Source organism: Acartia tonsa, chromosome 8 (assembly GCF_053477335.1).
Source record: "Acartia tonsa isolate MP-2025a chromosome 8, ASM5347733v1, whole genome shotgun sequence".
In the NCBI taxonomy this organism is placed as follows: Eukaryota; Metazoa; Arthropoda; class Copepoda; order Calanoida; family Acartiidae; genus Acartia; species Acartia tonsa.
In genome coordinates, this window is record NC_137267.1 from 15778378 (window position 1) to 15803181 (window position 24804).

The 24804-nt window shown below is 33.2% G+C and overlaps 1 protein-coding gene across 2 annotated transcripts; it reads right to left on the reverse strand.

The window, feature by feature from the left end:
* On the reverse strand, nucleotides 1-23102 carry Epp (Ecdysteroid phosphate phosphatase). Of its 2 annotated transcripts, XM_080169215.1 has the most exons (21): nucleotides 22167-23102; nucleotides 21157-21276; nucleotides 20609-20767; nucleotides 19577-19669; nucleotides 19067-19202; nucleotides 17780-17883; nucleotides 14855-14944; nucleotides 11757-11886; nucleotides 10644-10727; nucleotides 9780-9862; nucleotides 9131-9203; nucleotides 8466-8532; nucleotides 7599-7693; nucleotides 7170-7246; nucleotides 6801-6905; nucleotides 5932-6003; nucleotides 5387-5444; nucleotides 4494-4600; nucleotides 3849-3974; nucleotides 2170-2255; nucleotides 1-1561 (listed from the first exon to the last, which is right to left on the reverse strand). In XM_080169215.1, the coding sequence occupies exons 1-21, from the start codon at nucleotides 22287-22289 to the stop codon at nucleotides 1381-1383; spliced, it is 2169 nt and encodes a 722-aa protein (XP_080025341.1). In that variant the 5' UTR covers nucleotides 22290-23102; the 3' UTR covers nucleotides 1-1380. The 2 variants fall into 2 exon arrangements, with proteins under 2 accessions (XP_080025341.1, XP_080025343.1); XM_080169217.1 differs by lacking the exons at nucleotides 1-1561; nucleotides 2170-2255 and adding an exon at nucleotides 2429-2535.
* Nucleotides 23103-24804: the final 1702 nt, after the last annotated feature.

Sequence of the window (24804 nt, forward strand, 5' to 3'; positions counted from 1 at the left end):
TAACAAATTAACTAACAATATATTAAAACATTTTTAACAGTTAAAAAAATAACAAGTTATTGGATATTAACAATTTTTTTCCCATAGTATTATAGCAAGCTTAAAACCCGATTAATATCCGTTGGATTAGAACCGTTTCTCAGCCAAACTAGAAAATCATGTATTGCATCGTATTTCCGATAATTTTCTGAGAATAATGAAAATGAATATGTACCAGTTTTGTTAGCCCAGCACTTCGGCCACTCGAGGCTAAAAAATTGTTTTAATCTTTCATTTTAATATCCGCAGATGCAATACGATGCGATAAATAACTAGGTAGGTATACAGATTTAACAGAAAGAATAAGAATTAGGGAGGGCGAAAGAACCACTTTTTAAAAATCAACACAAGTAAATCTCAGCAAGAAAAGAAAAGAGTTACAACATTGTGAAACTGGCATGCAGGGTGGGAAGAGACATTGGACTATAAATTATACTTGCACCCAAATTTTCAATTCCATCAGTTGGCTTTAAAAAATTAGGTACTTTTCAATCAATCGTCCACTGTCTTATCCTTTATGGTCCCTGAAAACCGTCGCTGCCGCCGTAAACCTCATTATCTTAGTGCTGTAAATCCCTTATATGGTTGTTTTTTTAAAAAGTGGAACTTTCGCTTTTCCCGTTTTAACAATAAAAAGAAAATCACTGGGAGTTATTGAAATAATTTAAATAAGAAAATTTAAGATAAATTGTATAATGCTATTATTATTTTAATATAAAATAACTATTTCATTAAGTTTTTAGGTTAAATATTAAATTTTATAAGCATATTATTATGCTTTGAAAAGCTATGAGATTATATTAAGCTGAAAATACTATTGATTTAAGCCTTATGTGTTATCAAAATCAGATCTAGTTATAAGTATTTAGAGAATTTTTTTTGACAAGTTCAAATTTTGATTTTAATAAAAATTTCTTTTAGAATCTAAAGATAAAAATATTGTTAGAAATAATAAAGAAAAATATAAATTGAATTAATAGAAATCAGGGAAAACTGATAATTAAACTATCATTTAATTTTTTTTGCTACTTTACCTATAATATTAAAAATAAAATCCTAGATTGTATTTAATTATCGAGGTCTTAGAAAAATAGGCATGTTTCTTATTGCCTTCCTACAAACAGGTATGTTTTTGACTATATTAAATTTTAAATTGAGATTACCTAGGAGGTTTTTTTCTAATCTTCTACTTTTTACGGTGTTTCTAAACGTACTTGAGGATCTTTGAAAAATTACGCCCCCCCCCCCTTGTTTTGATTTTATATACTTTCCAGAGTAATAAATGCTGAAAGGGTTTTGCGAATCAAAGATTTGGCTGTCCATTAAAACAGTATTCCATTTCTAATCCTTGTCCAACAAGATATTCCAATCAAAGGTTGCCACCGAGGTGTGCGTGAGTGCGGGGAATGGCGGATTCACTAGCCGCCACTCACGGGGCGGCGGTGCAGGAGTGCGGATTGTTGACCGGGACAGCAAGGACACGCTGGAGACACAGCCCGGGGAAATTCGGCCGTCACAGTATCTGAAAAAAAAAAGATTATTTTCTAATGGTTGTATCAAAATATGAAATACTTAAGTAAACATTTTATGTAAAAAGAAGAGAGGACTATTTTTTTGGCTAAAACACTTTAAGAGACTTGATTGTTTTGTTTTAAAAAGCAGTGTCAAAACTTTTAAAACAATAAATATAATCTAAAATAAAAAGGGTAATCTATAATATCGTAATTTGAAATGCACATCAATCTATCGTCCATTTTCTAATTCCTGAAGATCCTTGGGTTGGATTACAATAGGACACCTCAGGTACAGACTTGGTAAAAATGAAAAACGATAATGTGTAATACAGTGTATATTCCAGCAAAAAAAATATTTTATTTACACCCCCCCCCCCCCAGTTTTTTTACCAAGGAAGAAGAAAAAATTAAAAAATGTTATTTTGTTTATTTTTTACCCCTCCAACATATTTTTCTAGTTTTTTTTCTCCAAGAATAGTAAAAAAATGTTTTCTGAAATCTTTATTTTTATATTTTTTCACTCCCCTTTAGCAGAGTAAACCGTGCAGAATATACACCCCTGATTATATGTATATATTGTAGAAAACCCTTAACCAATCATTAAAGGATAGATTACCTAGAAGGAGTAGGTGAAGTGTGTCCAAAAAGTTCATCCTCTTCATTAATAACTTCCTCTACCATAGCTACAGCACAGTATGGAACCTTAATAAACAAAGAGTTCATCCTCTTCATTAATAACTTCCTCTACCATAGTTACAGCACAGTATGGAACCTTAATGAATAAAGAGTTCATCCTCTTCATTTAGAACTTCCTCTACCATAACTACAGCACAATATGGGACCAAAATAAACAAAGAGTTAATCCTCTTCAATAATTACTTCTTCTACCATAGCTACAGCACAGTATGGAACCTTAATAAACAAAAAGTTCATCCTCTTCATTAATAACTTCCTCTACCATAGCTACAGCACAGTATGGAACCTTAATAAATAAAGAGTTCATCCTCTTCATTTAGAACTTCCTCTACCATAACTAAAGCACAATATGGAACCAAAATAAACAAAGAGTTAATCCTCTTCATTAATAACTTCCTCTACCATAGCTACAGCACAGTATGGAACCTTAATAAACAAAAAGTTCATCCTCTTGATTAATAACTTCCTTAACCATAGCTACAGCACAGTATGGAACCTTAATAAACAAAGAGCTCATTCTCTTCATTAATAACTTCCTCTACCATAGCTACAGCACAGTATGGAACCTTAATAAATAAAGAGTTCATCCCCTTCATTTAGAACTTCCTCTACCATAGCTACAGCACAGTATGGGACCTTAATAAACAAAGAGTTCATCCTCTTCATTTAGAACTTCCTCTACCATAGCTACAGCACAGTATGGAACCTTAATAAACAAAGAGTTCATCCTCTTCATTTAGAACTTTCTCTACCATAGCTACAGCACAGTATGGAACCTTAATAAACAAAGAGTTCATCCTCTTCATTTAGAACTTTCTCTACCATAGCTACAGCACAGTATGGAACCTTAATAAACAAAGAGTTCATCCTCTTCATTAATAACTTTCTCTACCATAGCTACAGCACAGTATGGAACCTTCATAAACAAAGAGTTCATCCTCTTCATTTAGAACTTTCTCTACCATAGCTACAGCACAGTATGGAACCTTAATAAACAAAGAGTTCATCCTCTTCATTTAGAACTTTCTCTACCATAGCTACAGCACAGTATGGAACCTTAATAAACAAAGAGTTCATCCTCTTCATTTAGAACTTTCTCTACCATAGCTACAGCACAGTATGGAACCTTAATAAACAAAGAGTTCATCCTCTTCATTTAGAACTTACTCTACCATAGCTACAGCACAGTATGGAACCTTAATAAACAAAGAGTTCATCCTCTTCATTTAGAACTTTCTCTACCATAGCTACAGCACAGTATGGAACCTTAATAAACAAAGAGTTCATTCTCTTCATTAATAACTTCCTCTACCATAGCTACAGCACATTATGGAACCTTAATAAACAAAGAGTTCATCCTCTTCATTTAGAACTTCCTCTACCATAGCTACTGCAAAGTATCGTTATCCAGGCTTACATCTCAAACACACAAACTTTTAGTAGACCTCTATTTTAGAGATCCTTAGGGCCATTCAAATGACGAGAAAACATCAGATTAAAATGGTGGAAGTGGTTAAAATCTATAATCTATAGGTATGCCTTTTTAGAAAGACACAAAATAACTTTTTCTTGCTCTCTTCAGACATTTCTAAGTCTTACCTTCCTGACAATAGACATGAGCGCATTGACTGGTCTCGGGTCCTTGCCAACCAGCTGCCTGGTACAGGTATCCAGGCTTCCAGCGTGGGCAACCAACAACACGTTGCCTCCTGTTTCTTCGGTAGCCTTAAAATAAAAAAAATTGCTCAAAAATTCTTGGTATAATCCTTATATAAAAGTAAGAGGATGCATGTCTGTTTCTTGCTGGGGATCTATTTCTTTTTGTTAAAAATAAGACGTATAAAAAGGTCTTTATGACGTAATTTTAAGCTTTAGGGACAAAATCTGCCAAAATCGGTTTCTTTATTTCGTGTATTATTCCATTTATTTCAGTATTTCCTCGATTTTAATATTCATTTTATAACAAAAAGTTGTTGAGTTTTAATTTTAGTGAATATTAAGACAGGGGAAAGATTAAAGTCAATTTAGGTTGCTATTTACCCTGGCATTCATTGGTTAGATCGTTAATCCAGATGAAGGAGAGGGGATAGGGTAAAGGAATGTGATGGGGGAACGTTATTTTAGCCCGCTACAAATGTTCACTTTATTAGAAAACATGATAATCTGGAGTAAGATCCAAGTAATAATAAATCCATTGGCATAACTGCTTGCTTTTTTGTCAATTTTTCGTGAGTTTTTGCATACCTGTAGAGCACACTGGGTAACAAAGAAATTTCTGATATAAAACTGTTGACAATTTTCTTGGCAATCCTGCAATTCTTCCGCGCTTATGTACGGCTTGTACGTTGGGTCTGTAAAAAAAATTGTTATTTAAACAATACGTTTTCAATGGTGGCAGCAGTTACGACACCGTTCTTCATAGTTCCACACTAGACCCATAGTTCCAAAGCCGTTCTTCTAATTTTTTTTAAATTGAGCTTCCCTGTGAATAGACTTTGTTTTAAATATATATCCACTTTGCTTTATGTTAAACTGATATAAGGGGGGGGGGGGGGGGGGCGAAAGTGACACTTTTTGAAACCAAAACTAAAAGTCAACAAAGGAACTCAACTAAAAAAAGAGTTACAGGTCTGAGATTTTGCATGGCAGTTGCTTTCTAGGGGTAAAATATGGAACTGTGAAGAAACGGCGGCGCAACCGCCGAAAACCGCCGTTTCCCGCCGAAATTTTTTTGCCTTTTCTCGGCGGTTTTCGGCGGTTGCGACGCCGTTTCTTCACAGTTCCATATTGTACCCCTATAAAGCAACTGCCATGCAAAATGTCAGACCTGTAACTCTTTTTTTTAGTTGAGTTCCTTTGACCTTTAGTTTTGGTTTCAAAAAGTGTCACTTTCGCCCCCCCCCCCTTTGTTTTACAAAAGTTTTTGACAAGTAGACTTCGAATGAAATTATGTTTAAATAGTACATACTCGAGAAATAACAGCTAAAATAATGATTTTACAAGTTAATTTTTTATTTGGTGTTAGAAGTTTATCTGTTTCAATTGTACATTTTCGCTTAAACTTATTTATGGATAAAAAACACAGGTACAAAATGCTTAACGTACAAAATCGTACACTAAATTAAACTCTATATTACCTATATTATAGCCAGCATTTATTAATTCTTCTGCAGTCATCCAATCGGGCATTGAATCCTTTATAGGAAAAAATTCGTTAAAAAATTAAGAATAAAGTTTGTATAAAAAGCATTGGGTAATAAATGAAATTAATCCCAAATACTGGCCACGCTATTCTGTTGTCTTATCCATTGATATCCCTGCATTCTTTTACAGTTTGCCTATTCTAAGGTTTTTTTAGCTGTAACTTAAGAATTCAATCACTAAAGCAAGGATCGAGTTCTCCATTTTATGGAATAGTTTTAAAAGCTATAGATCCATCTCAACCCAAGACTACTTTATCAAACTAACATATATTTTATGGAAGCTTCTTATAGGTCCCTGGATGGTTTTAGGCTATATAATTCTTATACCTATCTAGGTTTGGTTTTTGGCAATTTTACAACTTTCCTTACTCCTTCAAAACTAAGCTCCTAAATGCTAGGAGCGCAGCCGCTAGCATTCTAAAAAGTAACAATGCTAATTACAAGTAAATAAATAGCATTAAAAAGAAAACCAGTTTTACCTGGTACCACGCCAACCATTCAAACAGCCCGGGTTCCAGGTTCATCTTCACTTTGTGGGCAATACCAAGACCCTAAATACAAAGATGATACAATGATAAAATCAGCCAACAAAGGTCTAGAAGATATACTTATTAGGGTTGGCAATCCTCCCATTTTTTGGGGTCGGATTCGGATTCTTACAAAAATCCGCCCCCCCCCCCCCAAAAAAAAAGCGGATTAATCCGTGGATTGCAGATTCTAGAAATATTTTTAAAGGTATTTTTATAAGTAAAAAAAAGTCTAGCCCCTACAGTTGCCTTTTTTAACCCTTACTTAATCTAAAATAAGCATGAAAAGCTACTGTGAAAATAAAATACAAAATACTTTGGATGCTATCCACCATTTTACTTGTGGTTAAGAAACACTAAAATACTTTTTTAGTCTTAGTCTGCCACATTTAATTTTAAATAAAATTTTTAAGTGCTATAAAAGTAAAAAAAATTAACAATCCGCAATTTGAATTGCGGATTCGGATGCTGGGTCGTAAAATTGTCCAAAAATAGGGCGGATTTCGGATTGCCAGAAGAATAATTCAAAATCAGATGCAAGACCTATAAATTTTTGGGCAGCTTAATCATGAAATCAAGGATGACAACATTTTTTAGGAGCAAAGCTCAAAAATAGTAAAAATCAATCCAAAATAAAAGAGTAACTGACAGACAAACAGATGTGAGTTCTTTAGTATTTATTATTGGTTATAAGAATGTTTTTAAAAATCAGCCGTACATATAGCAGCCGATTAAATAACATTTCTCGCAAAGAGCGGACAGACGAACATGAAATGCAAGCTATAGAGTAGCTGCCCCGATATAATGCAAATTTTACTTACGGTTAAAATATTATGACAAGTTTGGACACATCTAAGACTAGGACTACAGAAAATATGTTGGATTTGGACACCAGAAGTTTTCATTGCTTCACCTAACATCAAGGCCTGCAAAAGAAACAATAAAATTATCAACGAAGGTAATACTTTATCGGATTGAATAAAAAAGGCTTAAAAATCTAAATTCTTCTGCGGGTGTCTCTTTACTTCCAAATAAATTTTAAGATAAATAAGGAGAGGGGGGAGGGGGAATTACTATTGAATTTCCTTGACTCTTCATTATTTTTCTTGTGTATGTATTTAAAAGCAAAAAAGAGGAGAGGGGGTGTGATTAACTTCAGTGTCATAATTAAAAGCAAACAAATGTACTACCTGAAAGCTACCTATTGCGGTCAACGGACAATCACGTGAAAATCCCTCGGGCCCTCTCTTTCTCTTAGGAATACTTCCTAACAAATGTAATAAAGATTTAGATTTTCTGTAATATTTTCCTTTAATTAAAAGTATTTTCTGAAGATAAAGATTAAAGAAAAACGTGTAGGCACAGGTAGTCCAAAAAGGTTTTAACTTTCAGGGAAGATTTTCAATTGTCGTGGGGTGGTTTTAGGCAAATTTTCCGACCTTCTCCTAAAGGATAGAGACAAGTCATTTAGTGTAATATAAAGTAGTAAGGATGTTTTGCCATAAGTTAATAAATGCTGCTCCGATATAGTTGTAACTTTTCTGCAATGCTTTTTAAATGTCTTGTGGTGGTTCTAGCCTATTTTCTGCCTCCCCCGCCCATTAAAAATACAACTATACCTGGCATATTTAAATCTTTTCTTTCATAGTTTCCAGCAGCATCAAATGAATAAGGAATCCAGGATCCAAAAGTAAAGTCTACCCTCTCTCCATGTCTAACAAAGATAATTGTGTTTACAAGAAAAACTAAAATTATAATTATAGATGTATTTTGCTATTTAGGAGGGAGAATGAACTAAAGAAAACATTCACAAATTCGTTGGCTTTAAAACTGTTGGGTTAAATAATACTAAATCTTTATTGAGATGATCGAAGTAACTTTGTCTAAACTTTCCCATCAATAATTTTTATCTACTTAAGGGGTAATTTTAATAATAATGGGCGCACAATAATAAAGGGAAAAGTAGGTTGCGGGTAAAATCCGTAAAGGTTGTGTGTTTCAAGTTAAAAACAGTAGTAGAGCGATAAAAATTTATGTTAACTTTAAAAAAAAAAAATTTTCTATAGTTCTTTTCAATAAGAAATACACATATTTAGTTAAATTTATCGTTCTACTACTATTTTTAAGCCTTATAACACACACTTTTACGGAGTTTACCCGCAACCTTCTATTCCCTTTCTCATTGTCCATTAAAATAGATGCCTATTTTTAATCTAGGTAGGTATGTAAATTACTTTAATTAGAACTAAAAAATCAATTATTTTTTAATATCATTTAATAGAAGATATTCAAGGCAGATATTACAAGAGTATAAAGTTAAATAATAAAATCTACCTTGTAACTTTTTTTGCTAGTGCGTTAAGACCTCGCTAACCGCTGTACCGTTCTAGCATGGTTTTGTTTTAATTTAAGTCTGAGGGGGGTTTAAAACTATTTTACTGGCATCCCTCTCCCACATGAAAAACCTAAAGCACTGAATTATTTACCTGGCAATAAATACTTGTCTTGGCGTTGAGTTAAATGTTGGTGTTGTGCTGCTAACTAAATCTTCACCTTAAAGAAATGAGAAAAAATGTATTAGTACCTACCAACTTTAAAATGTAAAAATATACTTACCATTCCTAGCTGATTTATATTTTTAACGAGAAATTTTTAAAGCATATCTTAAAATGCCATTTTGCCCATCCTATTATCTAAAGTAGTAAGGTTTTTTTTTGTCTGATTCTTACGATCTTAATAACTACTGGTCCGAATAGGTTCTCTATTTTATTTAACCATAACAGTGGTATTTTAGGCCATTTTTTTCAGATTTAATTCCTGGGAATAGGTTAGTTTTAAGGTATTTTTCTAATCCCTCTGTGCTCCAATATAGACCTCCTAGATGCTATGGGCGAAGCCGCTAATGTCATACACAATAGCAATGGACGGGTGGACAAAAGGAGTTAAGTGTAAATTCTAATTGGTACCGACATAAAAAAGCAGGATAAAATTATCTTCTACGATTACGTCATTATTTGGTCAAAGATCCAAACCCCGAAAACGAGCTGCTGATGAGCTATAATTCTTTGCTATAGACTAAAGACGGACATCCATACCCAAATTGTTGAGTTGCGGCGCTACTTAAAACTTGGAAATTTATGGATGGGATTACCTGAGCTATTGGCATTATTTTCATGGGTTGGATCACAGATACCTGCAGGAGACTCGCGACCTGGCTTACAAACCTGCAACAAAAAAGTGAAGAATAGTATAATAGTAAAGGTACCTACCTAAAATGATTCAAATATTTCTTGAATTGTATGACTCTTCTCTGAGAGTCGTAACTGAAAGTTTTGTGTTCAGATTTTTACCACTTCAGCTTCTCTAATACAGAGCACTATTTCACTCTATAATTTCATTTCTCATATACAAAATAATATAAAGTTACATTTCTTGGAGAAGTTCAATTGTCCAATATTTCGCATAGTATCTCATATTATTGCGGGATTGTAACTGATGTAGGTAACTAAAGATAAACAAAAATGTCGTCAACCCGAGAGAGAGGGGTAGGTTTCTGGTAGAATCCGTAAAGGTGTGTGTTTTAAGGCTTAAAAATGGTAGTAGAACGATAATATTCACTAAATATGTGTATTTCTTGTTGAAAAGAACTATAGACCAAATTAAAAAAAAAAGTTAACATAAATTTTTATCGTTCTACTACTGTTTCTAACTTATAACACATAACCTTTACGGATTTTACCAGAAACCCACCCCTCTCTTACTTTTTTAGGTTGGACGGATTATTGTGCCAAAATTTTTACCTTTGAGTATAAATGCTCTAGTTGAACAACACTGGAAGTTGGCGGATTACTGGTTCCTTCGTCCCTAACAACTCCATTATTTCCTAAAGATCACAATAATCATTGCTATTTGTATCAGCCAAGCTTACTCGCTTTATCTGTCTGTCTGTCATTAATGCTATCATGGAAATGTATTTTTTTGGCTTCTATGTCAGATAGATTTATGATTAGTTTTTTGAAGGGAATACATTTGCAAATAGCATTTAGTATAACATCTACTATCTATTTACCTGTGTTGCTATGAGCCTCAATAAGTCTTTCAACCTAGCTGGATCTAACTATCTATCTAAGTAGCTCTGTTGATATAAGCCTCCATAAGTCTATCAACCTAGCTGAAACTGTCTGTCTACCTGTGCTGCTATGAGCCTCCATAAGTCTATCAACCTAGCTGTAAATATCTATCTACATATGCTGCTATGAGCCTTCATAAGTCTATCAACCTAGCTGGAACTATCTATCTACCTGTACTGCTATGAGCCTTCATAAGTCTATCAACAGAGCTGGAACTATCTATCTACCTGTGCTGCTATGAGCCTCCATAAGTTTATCAACAGAGCTGGAACTATCTATCTATCTATTTACCTGTGCTGCTATGAGCCTCCATAAGTCTATCAACAGAGCTGGAACTATCTATCTATCTATCTACCTGTGCTGCTATGAGCCTCCATAAGTTATCAACAGAGCTGGAACTATCTATCTATCTACCTGTGCTGCTATGAGCCTCCATAAGTCTATCAACAGAGCTGGAACTATCTATCTACCTGTGCTGCTATGAGTCTCAATAAGTTTATCAACAGAGCTGGAACTATCTATCTATCTATCTACCTGTGCTGCTATGAGCCTCCATAAGTCTATCAACAGAGCTGGAACTACTTTCTGCTGGATCAATTTCTCCTTCACTATGATCTCCTAAACAAAGTTTTTTTTGGAGAAGGTAACATTTTTTCTAAGGGTGATTTCTCTTGGGAAGGTGGTGGTACGCTCCCACAAAACAGTTACAAACCTACCTAGGAACTAAGAGAACAATATCGGTTCAGTTGTTAGCGAAATCCTTTGGTACAGACAGAAAAAGACCCTTTTACTTTATTATACCTATAAGGATAAAAAAGCAAAATAAACAAGGATGACAACATCCATAAAAGCGAAGCCCTGAAACGGTAGGACAAACGGACATTAAAACTTGTATAATGTCAGAACTGAATAATCAGAATGCGAATGTATAAGAGTCAAAGCAAAATTGTAAGTAAATTTGTTGAAAAACTGCTTGATATAGGATAATGATTATGGACATACTTACTTTTTTAGGACTTGATTATAGAGTTGCTTCGCTTATAATATTGTACTTTGTTGTCCCAGGAATCAGTATACCAAAAATCAGACCAATCGGATAATTAGGTCACATACAAATTTGTTGTTAAAAATGTAAAAAAATCAACATGTTTAAAATGGACGTACGGACAATCTGGTAATGATTATAGAGTTGCTACGCTTTCTAACTCGTACCTAACTATTACAGGAATCACCATGCAAAATTTGAAATCGATAGGACAATTCTAACATGCCTAAATTAACGAAAAAAGCTATTTAAAAACGTAAAAAAATCAACATGTTTAAAATGGACGTACGGACATTTTGGTAATGATTATAGAGTTGCTACGCTTTTTAAATCGTACCTAACTACTAAAGGAAGCACCATGCAAAATTTGAAATCGATAGGACAATTCTAACATGTCTAAATTAACGAAAAAAGCTATCCGTGACGGACGGACGGACGGACGGACGGACCGACCCTAATTATAGAAAAGCTTCGCTTTTAAAAATAAGATTAAATCTGAACTTAATGTTTGGACAGGTTGGAAAATGAATTGAACTTTAAAAAAATGTGAAATATTGTATTTGTATTTGGCATGCTATGATTTACCATGTTTTTGTTTATACCTGAAATAAGAGGAAGCAGTGCATGAAGAGTCCAGGCATTAGTCTCTGCAGATCTCTCTACATAGTTGAAGGGCAGGTAGCCGGTGTTTCCGGTCAACCAAGACACACCAACCACCCAGCCGTCACAGGACTAGGCGCGAACACACACAATTATTTTAGTTTTATTTACTTTTGTCATTTTTTAAACAGATGAACGGAAAGAGAATGTAATGAATAGGTAGATTTTTCAATGAATATTTTTAAGGATGATAATCCACCCCTCCCCCATCCCTTTTTGAAATTTAAAACTAAGGGGGGGGGGGAAGTTCTGACACTTTCGCGTAAACGGTGAGTATAGGCTTTATCTTTGGACTGAGAGGATAGGTTATTAGGGATAAAATCATTCTTATATGATGAATTTCCCCCAGATTTAAGATTTTTTGGATAGGCCTCCAGGTTCCGGAGCTCCAGGCCTCCAGGTGGACTCTGGACAGGTAAAAAATAAAAAAATTCTTATTTGAACAGTTAGAGGTAAGTTTATTACACAACATAAGCTTCTTTTTATATATTATTCATATATTTGAAGAAAAAATTACAATCGGCCTCCAGGTTCAGGTGCTGCAGGCCTCCAGGTGGCCTCTGGACAGGTAAAAAATCAAAATTTCTTATTTGAACAGTTAGAGGTAAGTTTATAAAACAACATAAGCTTCTTTATATATATTATTCATATATTTGAAGAAAAAATTACAATCGGCCTCCAGGTTCAGGTGCTGCAGGCCTCCAGGTGGCCTCTGGACAGGTAAAAAATCTAAATTTCTTATTTGAACAGTTAGAGGTAAGCTTATAAAACAACATAAGCTTCTTTTTATATATTTTTACATATCTAAAAAAAAAAATTACAATTGGCCTCCAGGTTCAGGTGCTGCAGGCCTCCAGGTGGCCTCTGGACAGCTAAAAAAAAATTTTAAAAATCTTATTTGAACAGTTACAGGTCAAGTTTACTTAAAAAACAAAATGAGCTTATTTTTAGATGCTTTAAAGATATTTGAAGAATAATTTACAATTAGCCTTCAGGTTTAGGTGATGCAGGCCTCCAAGTGTACTCTGGACAGGTAAAATATCAATATTTCTTATTTCAACAGATGGCGGTAAACTTATAAAAAAATTAGCTATTAGCTTTTATGTTATTTATATATTTTAAGACAATATTGAGCAAAAATGATTTTTTGTCTCTGTGTTATGCAGTAAATTATTAAAAGCTGTTTTTATCATTGGATACCTTTCCTGAGTTCACCTGGAATCCACAAAACTAGGAGCTGTAATTAATAACTGATGATAGTTTTACCTATTATTAAAATTGTTAGTGACATTTGAAATTAATTTTATGTTTGTTTTTATTTAACTTCTAACTCTTAAGGTAAACTTTTATTTTCGAATACATGGCCTGATTCCCAATGGTCATTACAATAAAATAAGGATGGTAGTTTAAATTTTTGGTTTCAATGAGGTAAGTAGGTAATATAATAAAAATATGAGTTTATTTTCAATTATTAAGGTAAATATTTTTAAGTTTATACCTGGAATACATAAATAACATTTGAAAATATGCTTACTTTGTTTTACAAGTATACCTCTATCTGTTCAAATAAGAAATATTGATTTTTTACATGTCCAGAGACAACCTGGAGGCCTGCAGCACCCAAACCTGGAGACTGATAGTAAGTTTTTCTTTAAATATTTAAATAATATATAAAAAGAAGCTTATGTTGTTTTATAAACTTACCTCTAACTGTTCAAATAAGAAATTTAGATTTTTTACCTGTCCAGAGGCCACCTGGAGGCCTGCAGCACCTGAACCTGGAGGCCGATTGTAATTTTTTCTTCAAATATATGAATAATATATAAAAAGAAGCTTATGTTGTTTAATAAACTTACCTCTAACTGTACAAATAAGAAATTTTGATTTTTTACCTGTCCAGAGGCCACCTGGAGGCCTGCAGCACCTGAACCTGGAGGCCGATTGTAATTTTTTCTTCAAATATGTGAATAATATATAAAAAGAAGCTTATGTTGTTTTATAAACTTACCTCTAACTGTTCAAATAAGAAATTTTGATTTTTTACCTGTCCAGAGGCCACCTGGAGGCCTGCAGCACCTGAACCTGGAGGCTGATTGTAATTTTTTCTTCAAATATATGAATAATATATAAAAAGAAGCTTATGTTGTGTAATAAACTTACCTCTAACTGTTCAAATAAGAAATTTTGATTTTTTACCTGTCCAGAGGCCACCTGGAGGCCTGCAGCACCTGAACCTGGAGGCCAATTGTAATTTTTTTTTTTAGATATGTAAAAATATATAAAAAGAAGCTTATGTTGTTTTATAAACTTACCTCTAACTGTTCAAATAAGAAATTTTGATTTTTTACCTGTCCAGAGGCCACCTGGAGGCCTGCAGCACCTGAACCTGGAGGCCGATTGTAATTTTTTCTTCAAATATATGAATAATATATATAAAGAAGCTTATGTTGTTTTATAACCTTACCTCTAACTGTTCAAATAAGAAATTTAGATTTTTTACCTGTCCAGAGGCCACCTGGAGGCCTGCAGCACCTGAACCTGGAGGCCGATTGTAATTTTTTCTTCAAATATATGAATAATATATAAAAAGAAGCTTATGTTGTTTAATAAACTTACCTCTAACTGTTCAAATAAGAAATTTTGATTTTTTACCTGTCCAGAGGCCACCTGGAGGCCTGCAGCACCTGAACCTGGAGGCCGATTGTAATTTTTTCTTCAAATATATGAATAATATATATAAAGAAGCTTATGTTGTTTTATAAACTTACCTCTAACTGTTCAAATAAGAAATTTTTTATTTTTTACCTGTCCAGAGTCCACCTGGAGGCCTGGAGCTCCGGAACCTGGAGGCCTATCCAAAAAATCTTAAATCTGGGGGAAATTCATCATATAAGAATGATTTTATCCCTAATAACCTATCCTCTCAGTCCAAAGATAAAGCCTATACTCACCGTTTACGCGAAAGTGTCAGAACTTCCCCCCCCCCTTAAGTGAAACTTTACTAAAATTTTTAGAAATCCTAATTGTGTGTTTGTCCTGCCTTTGAAACTTCTTCTGGTGTAACAAAAATAAAATCTCCAATAACAAGCTCTAATTCGTCGGGTTCTCGTGGCACATGAGCATATAATACCTGAAAATAATTTATATTTAGTGATTAATTGACAATAACTGCAAAAAATTAGTCTAATTATTAATCATTAACTTGTATTTATTTAATGATTTTTGTCTTGGCATTCGTGGAAAATTGTCTGTAATCCGAAATTATATTATATATGATTTTCTCGTATTCATTCGAATCCGGTGGATAGGAACCGGTTCTCATCCATACGAAAAAACTATGTCTAGCATCGTATTATATCCAGCTTTCTACGAATATAAAAATGTACAATCATAAGATTAAAACCAGTTTTTTTGGCGGAGCCTTCGGCACCTCGTGGCTTAAAAAAACTAGTTTTAATCTCATAATTGTACATTCTATAAACGCGGAAAGCCGTTTATAATACAATGCGAGAAATAACTATTACTGTATGGCTGAGAACCGGTTCTCATCAAGCGGAAATTAATCGGTTTCGAAACTATACTGGAAAATAATTTTTAATTTATTACTCCTTGGATATGTATCATAGACGTCCAAGCTTTTTTTTTTGGGGGGGGGGGGGGTAACAATTTTAAGGGGGCACAGTTATGGAATCTTGAACACAAAGAATTTTTTATTCAATCTTGACAAGTGAGGTATTTTTAGAAAGAGGAATATACATAGAAAACGCCTATGTAAATTAGAAAATCTGCAGAAATCATATTTGCAAGTTATTTGCAAAAATCTGCAATGTTAATTTGCAAAATTAATTTCATGCCTTAAATGACATATTTAGAAAAAAATCTTTTTATGAAATGTGTTTATCTATAAGTTTAGAACATACTTAAGGCAAAAAAAATTTTCTTTATTGTTACTTTTTTCACCTTATATATGAAAAAAGCAGTTTCTCACATTTTATGATAAAAAAAGGTATAGGAACAAAAAATATGTTTTTTTATTGATGTAAACACAATAATTGGCATAAAATCTATCATCCTGAATGTAAAAATCAGATATAGAATCCTTTCTAGAGCAAATATAGTGCAAAAAGTAACCAAGACATTTTTGCAAAGTATGAAAATCTTAAGAAAATAGTTCTTTTTGCTTTTGATATACATATCAGATACATGTATATAAAATTAGTGATCAAAAACTATAAAACATGTTATAAGTTTTTTCAACACTGTCATTGATTAAATTGCACTTTAAGGTTTTAGAATTACCAAAGTAGTGCATATAAACTCTTTTCATGAAGTAATTAAACAAAATAAAAGGCAAAAAACCAACTACAAAATGGTCTACTGCAATATAAAAAACGCCTAATTGTTGATTTTAATTTATTTTGTTTAATAACTTAATAAAAAGAGTTTTTATGTGCAACTTTGGTAATGAGTAAACTTAAAAGTTCATTTTAATCAATGATAGGGTTGAAAAAAGTTATAACTTGTTTTATAGTTTTAAATCACTAATTTTATATACATTTATCTGATATGTATATCAAAAGCAAAAAGAACTATTTTCTTTAGATTTTCATACTTTGCAAAAATGTCTTGGTTACTTTTTGCACTATATTTGCTCTAAAAAGGATTCTATATCTGATTTTTACATTCAGGATGATAGATTTTATGCCAATTATTGTGTTTACATCAAGAAAAAACATATTTTTTGTTCCTATACCTTTTTTTATCATAAAATGTGAGAAACTGCTTTTTCATATATAAGGTGAAAAAAGTAACACTAAAGAAATTTTTTTTGCCTTAAGTATGTTCTAAACTTATAGATAAACACATTTCATAAAAAGGTTTTTTTCTAAATATGTCATTTAAGGCATGAAATTAATTTTGCAAATTAATATTGCAGATCTTTGCAAATAACTTGCAAATATGATTTCTGCGGATTTTCTAATTTACATAGGCGTTTTCTATGTATATTCCTCTTTCTAAAAATACCTCACTTGTCAAGATTGGATAAAAAATTCTTTGTGGTCAAGATTCCATAACTGTGGGGGGAGGGTAATTCGTATTTGGGGGGGGGGGGGGGGGTAAAATGGTGCGCGAGAGGGTAATTTAAATTTTATTAAATATTTAGTAAAAATTTTTTTTATTAGAGATTTTTTATTTTTTTTGGGGGGGGTAAATACCCCCTCCTAAATGGTTGGGGGTGCCGTAGGTTTGGGGGGGGGGGGGGGGGGGTAATCGCCCCATTACCCCCCCCCCCCCTTGGACGTCTATGATATGTATGTATGATAATATTGTTTATTCAATTTTAGACGTTTAATGTTTGTTATTGCTGCGCGACTAATAATTCTAATTAAACTTGTTTTCTCCTTGACGAGTGAATACATTTATAAGATACATTTTACCACAAAGTAATTAAAAGTATAAGGTGTTGAAATATTTCATTTAATTTTATGATTAGTATATTTAACATTTTTTGTTAAAATAACAAGGAAAATTATGTCCATAAGCAGAATCAACAAATTCAACAGCAAATATAAAGGTTCAAATTTTATGTTATTGTTCTCTTGACTAGGTTAAATAGGTGTAAGATATTATTAATAAGATTTTTAGTATTAGTATAAATACTCAATACTTGAAATAGTGTGGTAGTTATAAATACAAATTAAACTCCATCTAAAAAAAGAAAAATAGTATGGCAATTCAAGGAGGGTGGAAGAGACATTGGAATTAAAATCATAATTACTGGTTAAATAAGATGTAATAACATATTGGTTTGCTCATAACTTTGGAAACTTATAATTAAATCTTTAATGAGTTGTATTTATTTATTTTATAGTATTTTGGAGTGTTCAGTACAAAAAATAATCATCGATTGTCTTATCCCTTGAATCCCTGCAGTAAGGCATAAACATAGAAAATTCCAACATACCTTAAAAACATCGGATCCTGCAGTTTTGTTTTCATACGAATATAATCTGAGTTGCCAGCCGCAATCTGCCGCAGTATCAATGTCCTCCGCTAATTCTTCTAAACCTAAATAGGTAACGATGTGTAGATTAAGATCCAGAAACGGAAAGGAAATCGTTTTTAGTAATCAGACTTTTGTTGATTGATTGATTGATTAGCCATAGTTTCTTAGGGTTTGGACCTAAGTAGTCATGGAGTAGGCTGAGACACTTTAGTATAGACATGGGGACTAGAAATCGAACTCTCATCACCGTAACTCAGTGCGTTACCACTGAGCTACGACGCCCCTGTCAGACTTTTGTGGTTATGATTGGTATGGCATGTCTTAAATACAGCTATCCTATAATATGAAGCAGTAGGTTTTTTTTCATCTGTAATAAAACTTGAATTAACTGAATTCTACTTTATTAATTTTTTTCAAGTTTTTCTTCCTTCGGGAAAAATTAAAGGTCAAATTAAATATACTCTCCTGCAAGAACAATAAACTAGTCTGCATAAAGAAATGCTTCATTATCAATATTGGATGTATTCATGCCACTATTTAAAAATGTATAAATGACAGTGTTGGATATATTTATGACAGTTTCAAAAAAATATGACAGAATTTTGCTAAGGTTTGTACATTTTTTTACATTTTACATCCCCAATGACGATACATAGAATTACTCTTTCTGTAGATTACAATGAATGGTCAAAACGTTTGGACACTGATTGATTGATTGATTAGCCATAGTCTCTTAGGGTTTGGACCTAAGTAGTCATGGAGTAGGCTGAGACACTTTTGTATAGCCACTAGGGCTATCAAGCTCCACGTTCAAGCACATTATAACTTGACCCGCTATCTCATGAGAACTACTCATTATTACCTCACCCTCGCCGAGTATGGCGGGTGTCCCAAATTAAGTCACCGTAATGAATGACGCTCTCTGCAGAGGAGCTTGGGATAAGGGTAGTACTGATACTATGTACTTGACTATTAAGAATCCAAACTTACTCAATAATCCCCTTCTTACACAACCAGGGGAAGTTGCGTGGATGTATTCAACTGAGAAATTCGAGTTTCCACATGGGGATTAGAACTCGAATTCTCATCACCGTAGCTCAGTGCGTTACCACTGAGCTACGACGTCGTCGTTTGGACACTCAACTAAATGAAACAGTCAACCAAAATTCAACCACTGTTGTTGAGCCAACCAACAAGAAAACGTCGGGGACAAGTGTAATAAACATTCCCCTCAATTCATCTTACCTACAAAATGACTCTGTTGAAACTGGTATGCAAGTGTAAGATGGTATGGCTTCAGATAGGGTTCACATTTCACACCCAGTGACCGAATTTCTTGACACATATCGATGGACAGCTGCTTTAAAATGCTTTCGTGTTCCTGGTAAATTAAAAAATCATTATTAGAAGGCAAAAACAAAGTTGAGCTTAACAAAGTTTAAATTAAAAACAGAGTTAAATGTTTCTGTATGATATTTTTAAGTGAGCATGCTATCAGCCTACAATTTATTTGGTGCTTTTAAACTAAATTGCCTTTTATTTAAAAAAAAAACCTACATACTTTCTAGCCCCAGTGGGGATAGCATGTATGCTAAGAAACTACCATCCTTTACTTAACATAACCTAATTTTAGTAGGAATGTTATTTCCTTTTTGTAAAAAGTTCATATGTGGTCCATATGAATTATGAAAACCTCCATTAATTTCACCTATCTTAACATTAGAAAAAACTAGATTTTTGTAAAACATCGAATACCTTTTTGACAAAAAGACCAAAGAAATTGGGTGACATATATCTTTCTAAGTTGAGCTTTGTTTTGGAAAGATCTTCTTTTACTTTACTTGTAACCTAAACATCATTAAATGAAAAAATATTAGGTTACCATTTCGAAAATGAGTAGGTAGGTTAATTTTAATATGATCTTGACAATTGTGTAAAATCCTAAATATCTCTAAAAATGATATCTTTTGAATGGTTTTATTGGCACTGGCAGGGTTTCGGATCCGCATTGATTTTTTGCGGATTCGGATCCTCCAATTTAGGTCAGTGCGGATCCGGATCCGGATGTTCCGGATCCTTGACAATAAAAATAAAATCCAAGGATCCGGATCCGCATTTTTTTGCGGATCCGGATCCTTGGACTCGAAAATATGCGGATCCTTGCGGACCCGGAACCGAAACCCTGGGCACTGGACAGTCGTTACTTTAAATAACATGGATATTTACTGTCACATTTAATTTTATAAAGGGAGGAGTAGGTTGCGCTAAAAATCCGTATAGGTGTGAGTTTTAAGGCTTAAAAATAGTAGTAGAACGATAATATTCACAAAATATGTGTATTTCTTACGGAAAAGAACTCAGGGGTGTATATTCTGCACGAGATTAATTTTTTCCCCTTGGGAAGAAAAAAAGAAAAAAATCTTCTTTCAGTCCTCCCCCTTCCCCCCCAACCACACAACTTTTAATTTTTTTTACCCCCCTACCCAGCCGGGACAAATTTGCAGAATATAGAAAAGAACTATAGAAAATATTTTTTCTTAAGTTAACATTTATTTTTATCGTTTTACTACTGTTTTTAACTTAAAACTCACAACCTTTACGGAATTTTAGCGCAACCCACTCCTCCCTTTATTTACAATCTAAATTAAGTTTCCCTTAACCTGCTTCTAAAAAGTTAGGATTTCACTTTTTTTATGGGAAGTTATGTTTTTTAAGTTTTATTTGAGGTTTCTTAATGTTTTAAATACTTGGATAGGTAATGAGTTCAAAAAGTAAAATTGAAATTACTTTGGCTATTGTGTGGACCAGCTGTTCAACTTGAATATTTGGACAGGAGAATGAGGAGGAGAGAGTGATGTGTGGGAAAGAATTGTGGGCTCCGTTCCAGCCCATCTTATGGCGAGATTTCTCCCAGAACAGGCTCAGCTGCTCCTTTAGATCTCCAACCTGATAAAAGTTATCTTTATTAATCTCAGGGACATGAAATAAAATTGGACAATTGGCCCCAAAACTTTTCAAATCATTCAAGAAATATTGTAAGTTGTATCAAGAGAACAAGAGAAGAGGACAATCACATTAACAAATAGTTCTAAACTACAATAAGCCAAGCAAGGTTACTTTTGTTTATCATAATTGGGGGTACATTTGAATTTTTCGCCAAAAGTCTTTATTCTTTTGATACCCAGGGAACCAATAATTTCTTGAACAAAAATACTAGAGAACATCACTACAACTTAAAGCTTAAGTACTTTGTGACGTTGAGAACGAACATGCCATAGTTTCTAGAGTGGCTGCGCTACTGGAAAAAATTCTGGTATTAAAATAAATAAACTTACCGGGCACAGGTAAATGATAAAGTCTCTGGGTGTATTTGAATCAATGGTTGGATCTTTGACATGAGCAAGCAGCCAATCCGCTGCCAGCTGAGCACCTTTGTGTCCTGTGGCCACCAAAGCCTGAAATTTAAGGAGTTTACAAACTAACGTAAAACGTTGCATTGTATTTAAGGTCGTGTCGGTCCGTCTTTAGTTCCGTTCTTAACAGAATCATAGATTTAGGCAAGTTAGAATTTTTACTATCGATTTCAATCATGATATGATGATTCCTAGGACGATTTTATAGGCAACATATGATAAGCGAAGAATTTCTGTAATTAGGTTAAAAGATTTTTGAAAGTCTATTATTTAATCTTTTTTACGACATAATACCATAATTTTTTGTGTTCAGATTTCGAAATGATTTTCTGTGCAGTCACTCTAAACGTGACAATGTTCGTTTGTCTGTATCATTTGTTAGACTTTGCTTTTGTGAATGTTGTTTGATACCCTTGTCTTTAGGATAAATAAAGCATAAAAAAAATGAAAACAATGTGAGAAAACGGGAAGGATTAGAGATTAAGTGTAATATAATATCTGGAACAAAAAAATAAACTAGAATCAATGAAAATTTGCATAAGTTTAACTTAAATAACCTAGGTATTTTATGTTATTTAAGCCATAATCAAAGAATTAGGATGTATGTCTATCTATCTATAAAATGAGATCCTGATACACGATTGAGTTTGATATCATCTTTTTTTTAATACTGATTCCTACGAAGATTAGAAGCAACTTTACAAGAAAAGCAATTCTAAGCTAAATTCTTTAAATGTAAGTGTTTCCTAGCTTATGTATCTTTAATAAAACATTTTTGGACCGATTTACATCAAATTTTTGTTGAGAATTCTACATAAAGTTATCTTTCTTTAAGTGCTAATAATTTAGATGAAAAGATTGTTATTTTTCGCTTAAGGGTACGTTGTCATCTTTGATTTTTTTTACTTAAAAGAAGTTATTCTTAAGTTCACCTTTATTGCTCTCTGTTTAGAAAAGCCCATGTGGAGGAGAGTGTCCAGGGGGGACAAATTCTCCCTGCTGTGGCCGGGAAATTTTGTCGGGGTTGGATTTTTTCTTGGGGGTAAAGTAGCCATGGCTATTATTCTATTGTATTTTTTCTATGGTAAGTTTTGTTTCGGTGTTTACTGTTTATGTTTCTTTTTTAAGTACTTTTGGCCATCTAATTTGGGTATAAATTTTCTTTATCTGTACATCATGATTGTATATTTTTGTTTTTATTTACATTTTGTCTGAAAAAAATACAGGTTTTAAAAACTATCTTCAGAATGAGAATTTAAATTATGTTATCTTAATATGGATCTTAATGGGGAAAGACTTGGACAATTTATGATAAATTAATGATAATCCCCAATAATGGTTAACAAAATCAACCCATCTGTAGATTGAAGTGTTTAAAAAGTTAGGACTATGTTTTATTGAAACCAACAAAAATCTAAAGATTTGATAAAGGTACCCAAATAATGATATAATGTGGTTATAAAAAATGTCCTATCCTCAGTGATCACTGATAACTAAGGTTTTATATCAAAACAATATTGAAAACATCGTCAGAGGAATCCCCATATCATTTCAAAAATCAAACTAAAGGTAAAAAATTAATAATATAGGGTTTATCTAATCAACAAAGTTTAAAATGAACGTAGGGATTACTAGGATTTTAAAGCAATTATACCTCATCATATAAGAATCTTTAAGATGATAACATTGTGAAAAAATATATTATTGAATCAGAAAAAGGTAAATAAACAGGAAATGTAATTAACACCTGTTATTATAATCATTTGTTGTTGTAAAATGTCATCTCTAAAAACAAATACAAATCTAATTTGAAGAACATGTTAAAGGAGTTTCACTAGTAATTAACACTTCAGTAGAACCCAAATATTAACTCGCAGTTTGTAAAGAAACTTGAAATTAAAATTTTCTTTCTTTTGGAGAAATTCAAACTCTCGCCAGATACGCCAAATACATTAATTTTTATTTCCCCATAAAATAAAATATTTTTAGTTATCTTATCCTGATATATGAAGTCGAAGTGGTAAGGTTATCTAATCATTCAAATTTGGCTAAACGCTTAACCGATATTGATATTTTTATAATTAGAGAAGGAAGGTTTTAGGCTATTTTTAGTTTGTTTTTGTCTTGGGATGGTATTAGTTCAACTTTTACTGTCCTTTCTTGTGATTTTATTTAGGTGCAACAATTAGTAGTGATAATAAAGGGTCTATAATGAACATCAGAGTATCAGAGGGTTGATCCATAACTCTTTTTCTGTCGATTAAAATCTCATAAATGTCGGAATGAACCAAATTCTGCATTTATTTTAGAATATCTTTTATATTGCTCAGTGCAAGTTATTTCTTAGCTTTTTTTCCTTGGGTGTATATAACCTTACGAAGTATATACAGTCTGAGGAAAAATATACATATCTTGAACTCCATACTTTTTCTAAAAATCCTTTCTCGAGATTTTTCACTATTGGTGGGGAAATTCTCCTTTACGTTTGGTTACCCTGTTAGCTCAAGTAAAAGTAGAAGAGAGGGAGGATATAAATGGGAAGGGGTGAGAAAAGAGAGGAAGGACGCAGGGATTTTAAGGGATAGAAAAATGGACGATAAATATCTTCGCATTCAAAATGATTCTAAACAAAAAGAATCCTTTGGCACCATCCCAGTTGAGGAGTGAGATTCTACCCCATGTGAAAAAATAAACCCCCCCCCCCGCCATCTGTCAAAATAAACCCCCCCCCCCCGGCATCATGTGATTTGTACCCCATCTTAAATTTTGGTCCCTGTAATTTTCAATATATAAAACAAAGCTTGGTGGTAATAAACTATGAGTTATAGGGATAAAATATTACATATGGGGTAAGTATATAAAATATGGGGAACAAAAATCACACATGGAGGTCCAAAAATTAATATGGGGTCATTTTTTCATGATGGGGTAGCTTCAAGTGCTTATATCTGAAGAACCGTAAGAGATAGAGGCCTAGTTGCTTGACTGTGGTAACTCAGATTTACACAAGGAAGCCATTTATGCACATGGGGTGTCAAAATTTGATATGGGGTATTTTTTTCATGATGGGGTGTCAAAATTTTATATGGGGTATTTTTTTTCATGATGGGGTAGTTTCAAGTGCTAGAGATAGAGGCCTAGTTGCTTGACTGTGGTAACTCAGATTTACATAAGGAAGCCATTTATGCACATGGGGGACCAAAATTTGATATGGGGTATTTTTTTCATGATGGGGTAGCTTCAAGTGCTTATATCTGGAGAACCGTAAGAGATAGAGGCCTAGTTGCTTGACTGTGGTAACTCAGATTTACATAAAGAAGCCATTTATGCACATGGGGGACCAAAATTTGATATGGGGTATTTTTTTCATGATGGGGGTAGTTTTAAGTGCTTATATCTGGAGAACCGTAAGAGATAGAGGCCTAGTTGCTTGACTGTGGTAACTCAGATTTACATAAGGAAGCCATTTATGCACATGGGGGACCAAAATTTGCTATGGGGTATTTTTTTCATGATGGGGGTAGTTTCAAGTGCTTATATCTTGAGAACCGTAAGAGATAGAGGCCTAGT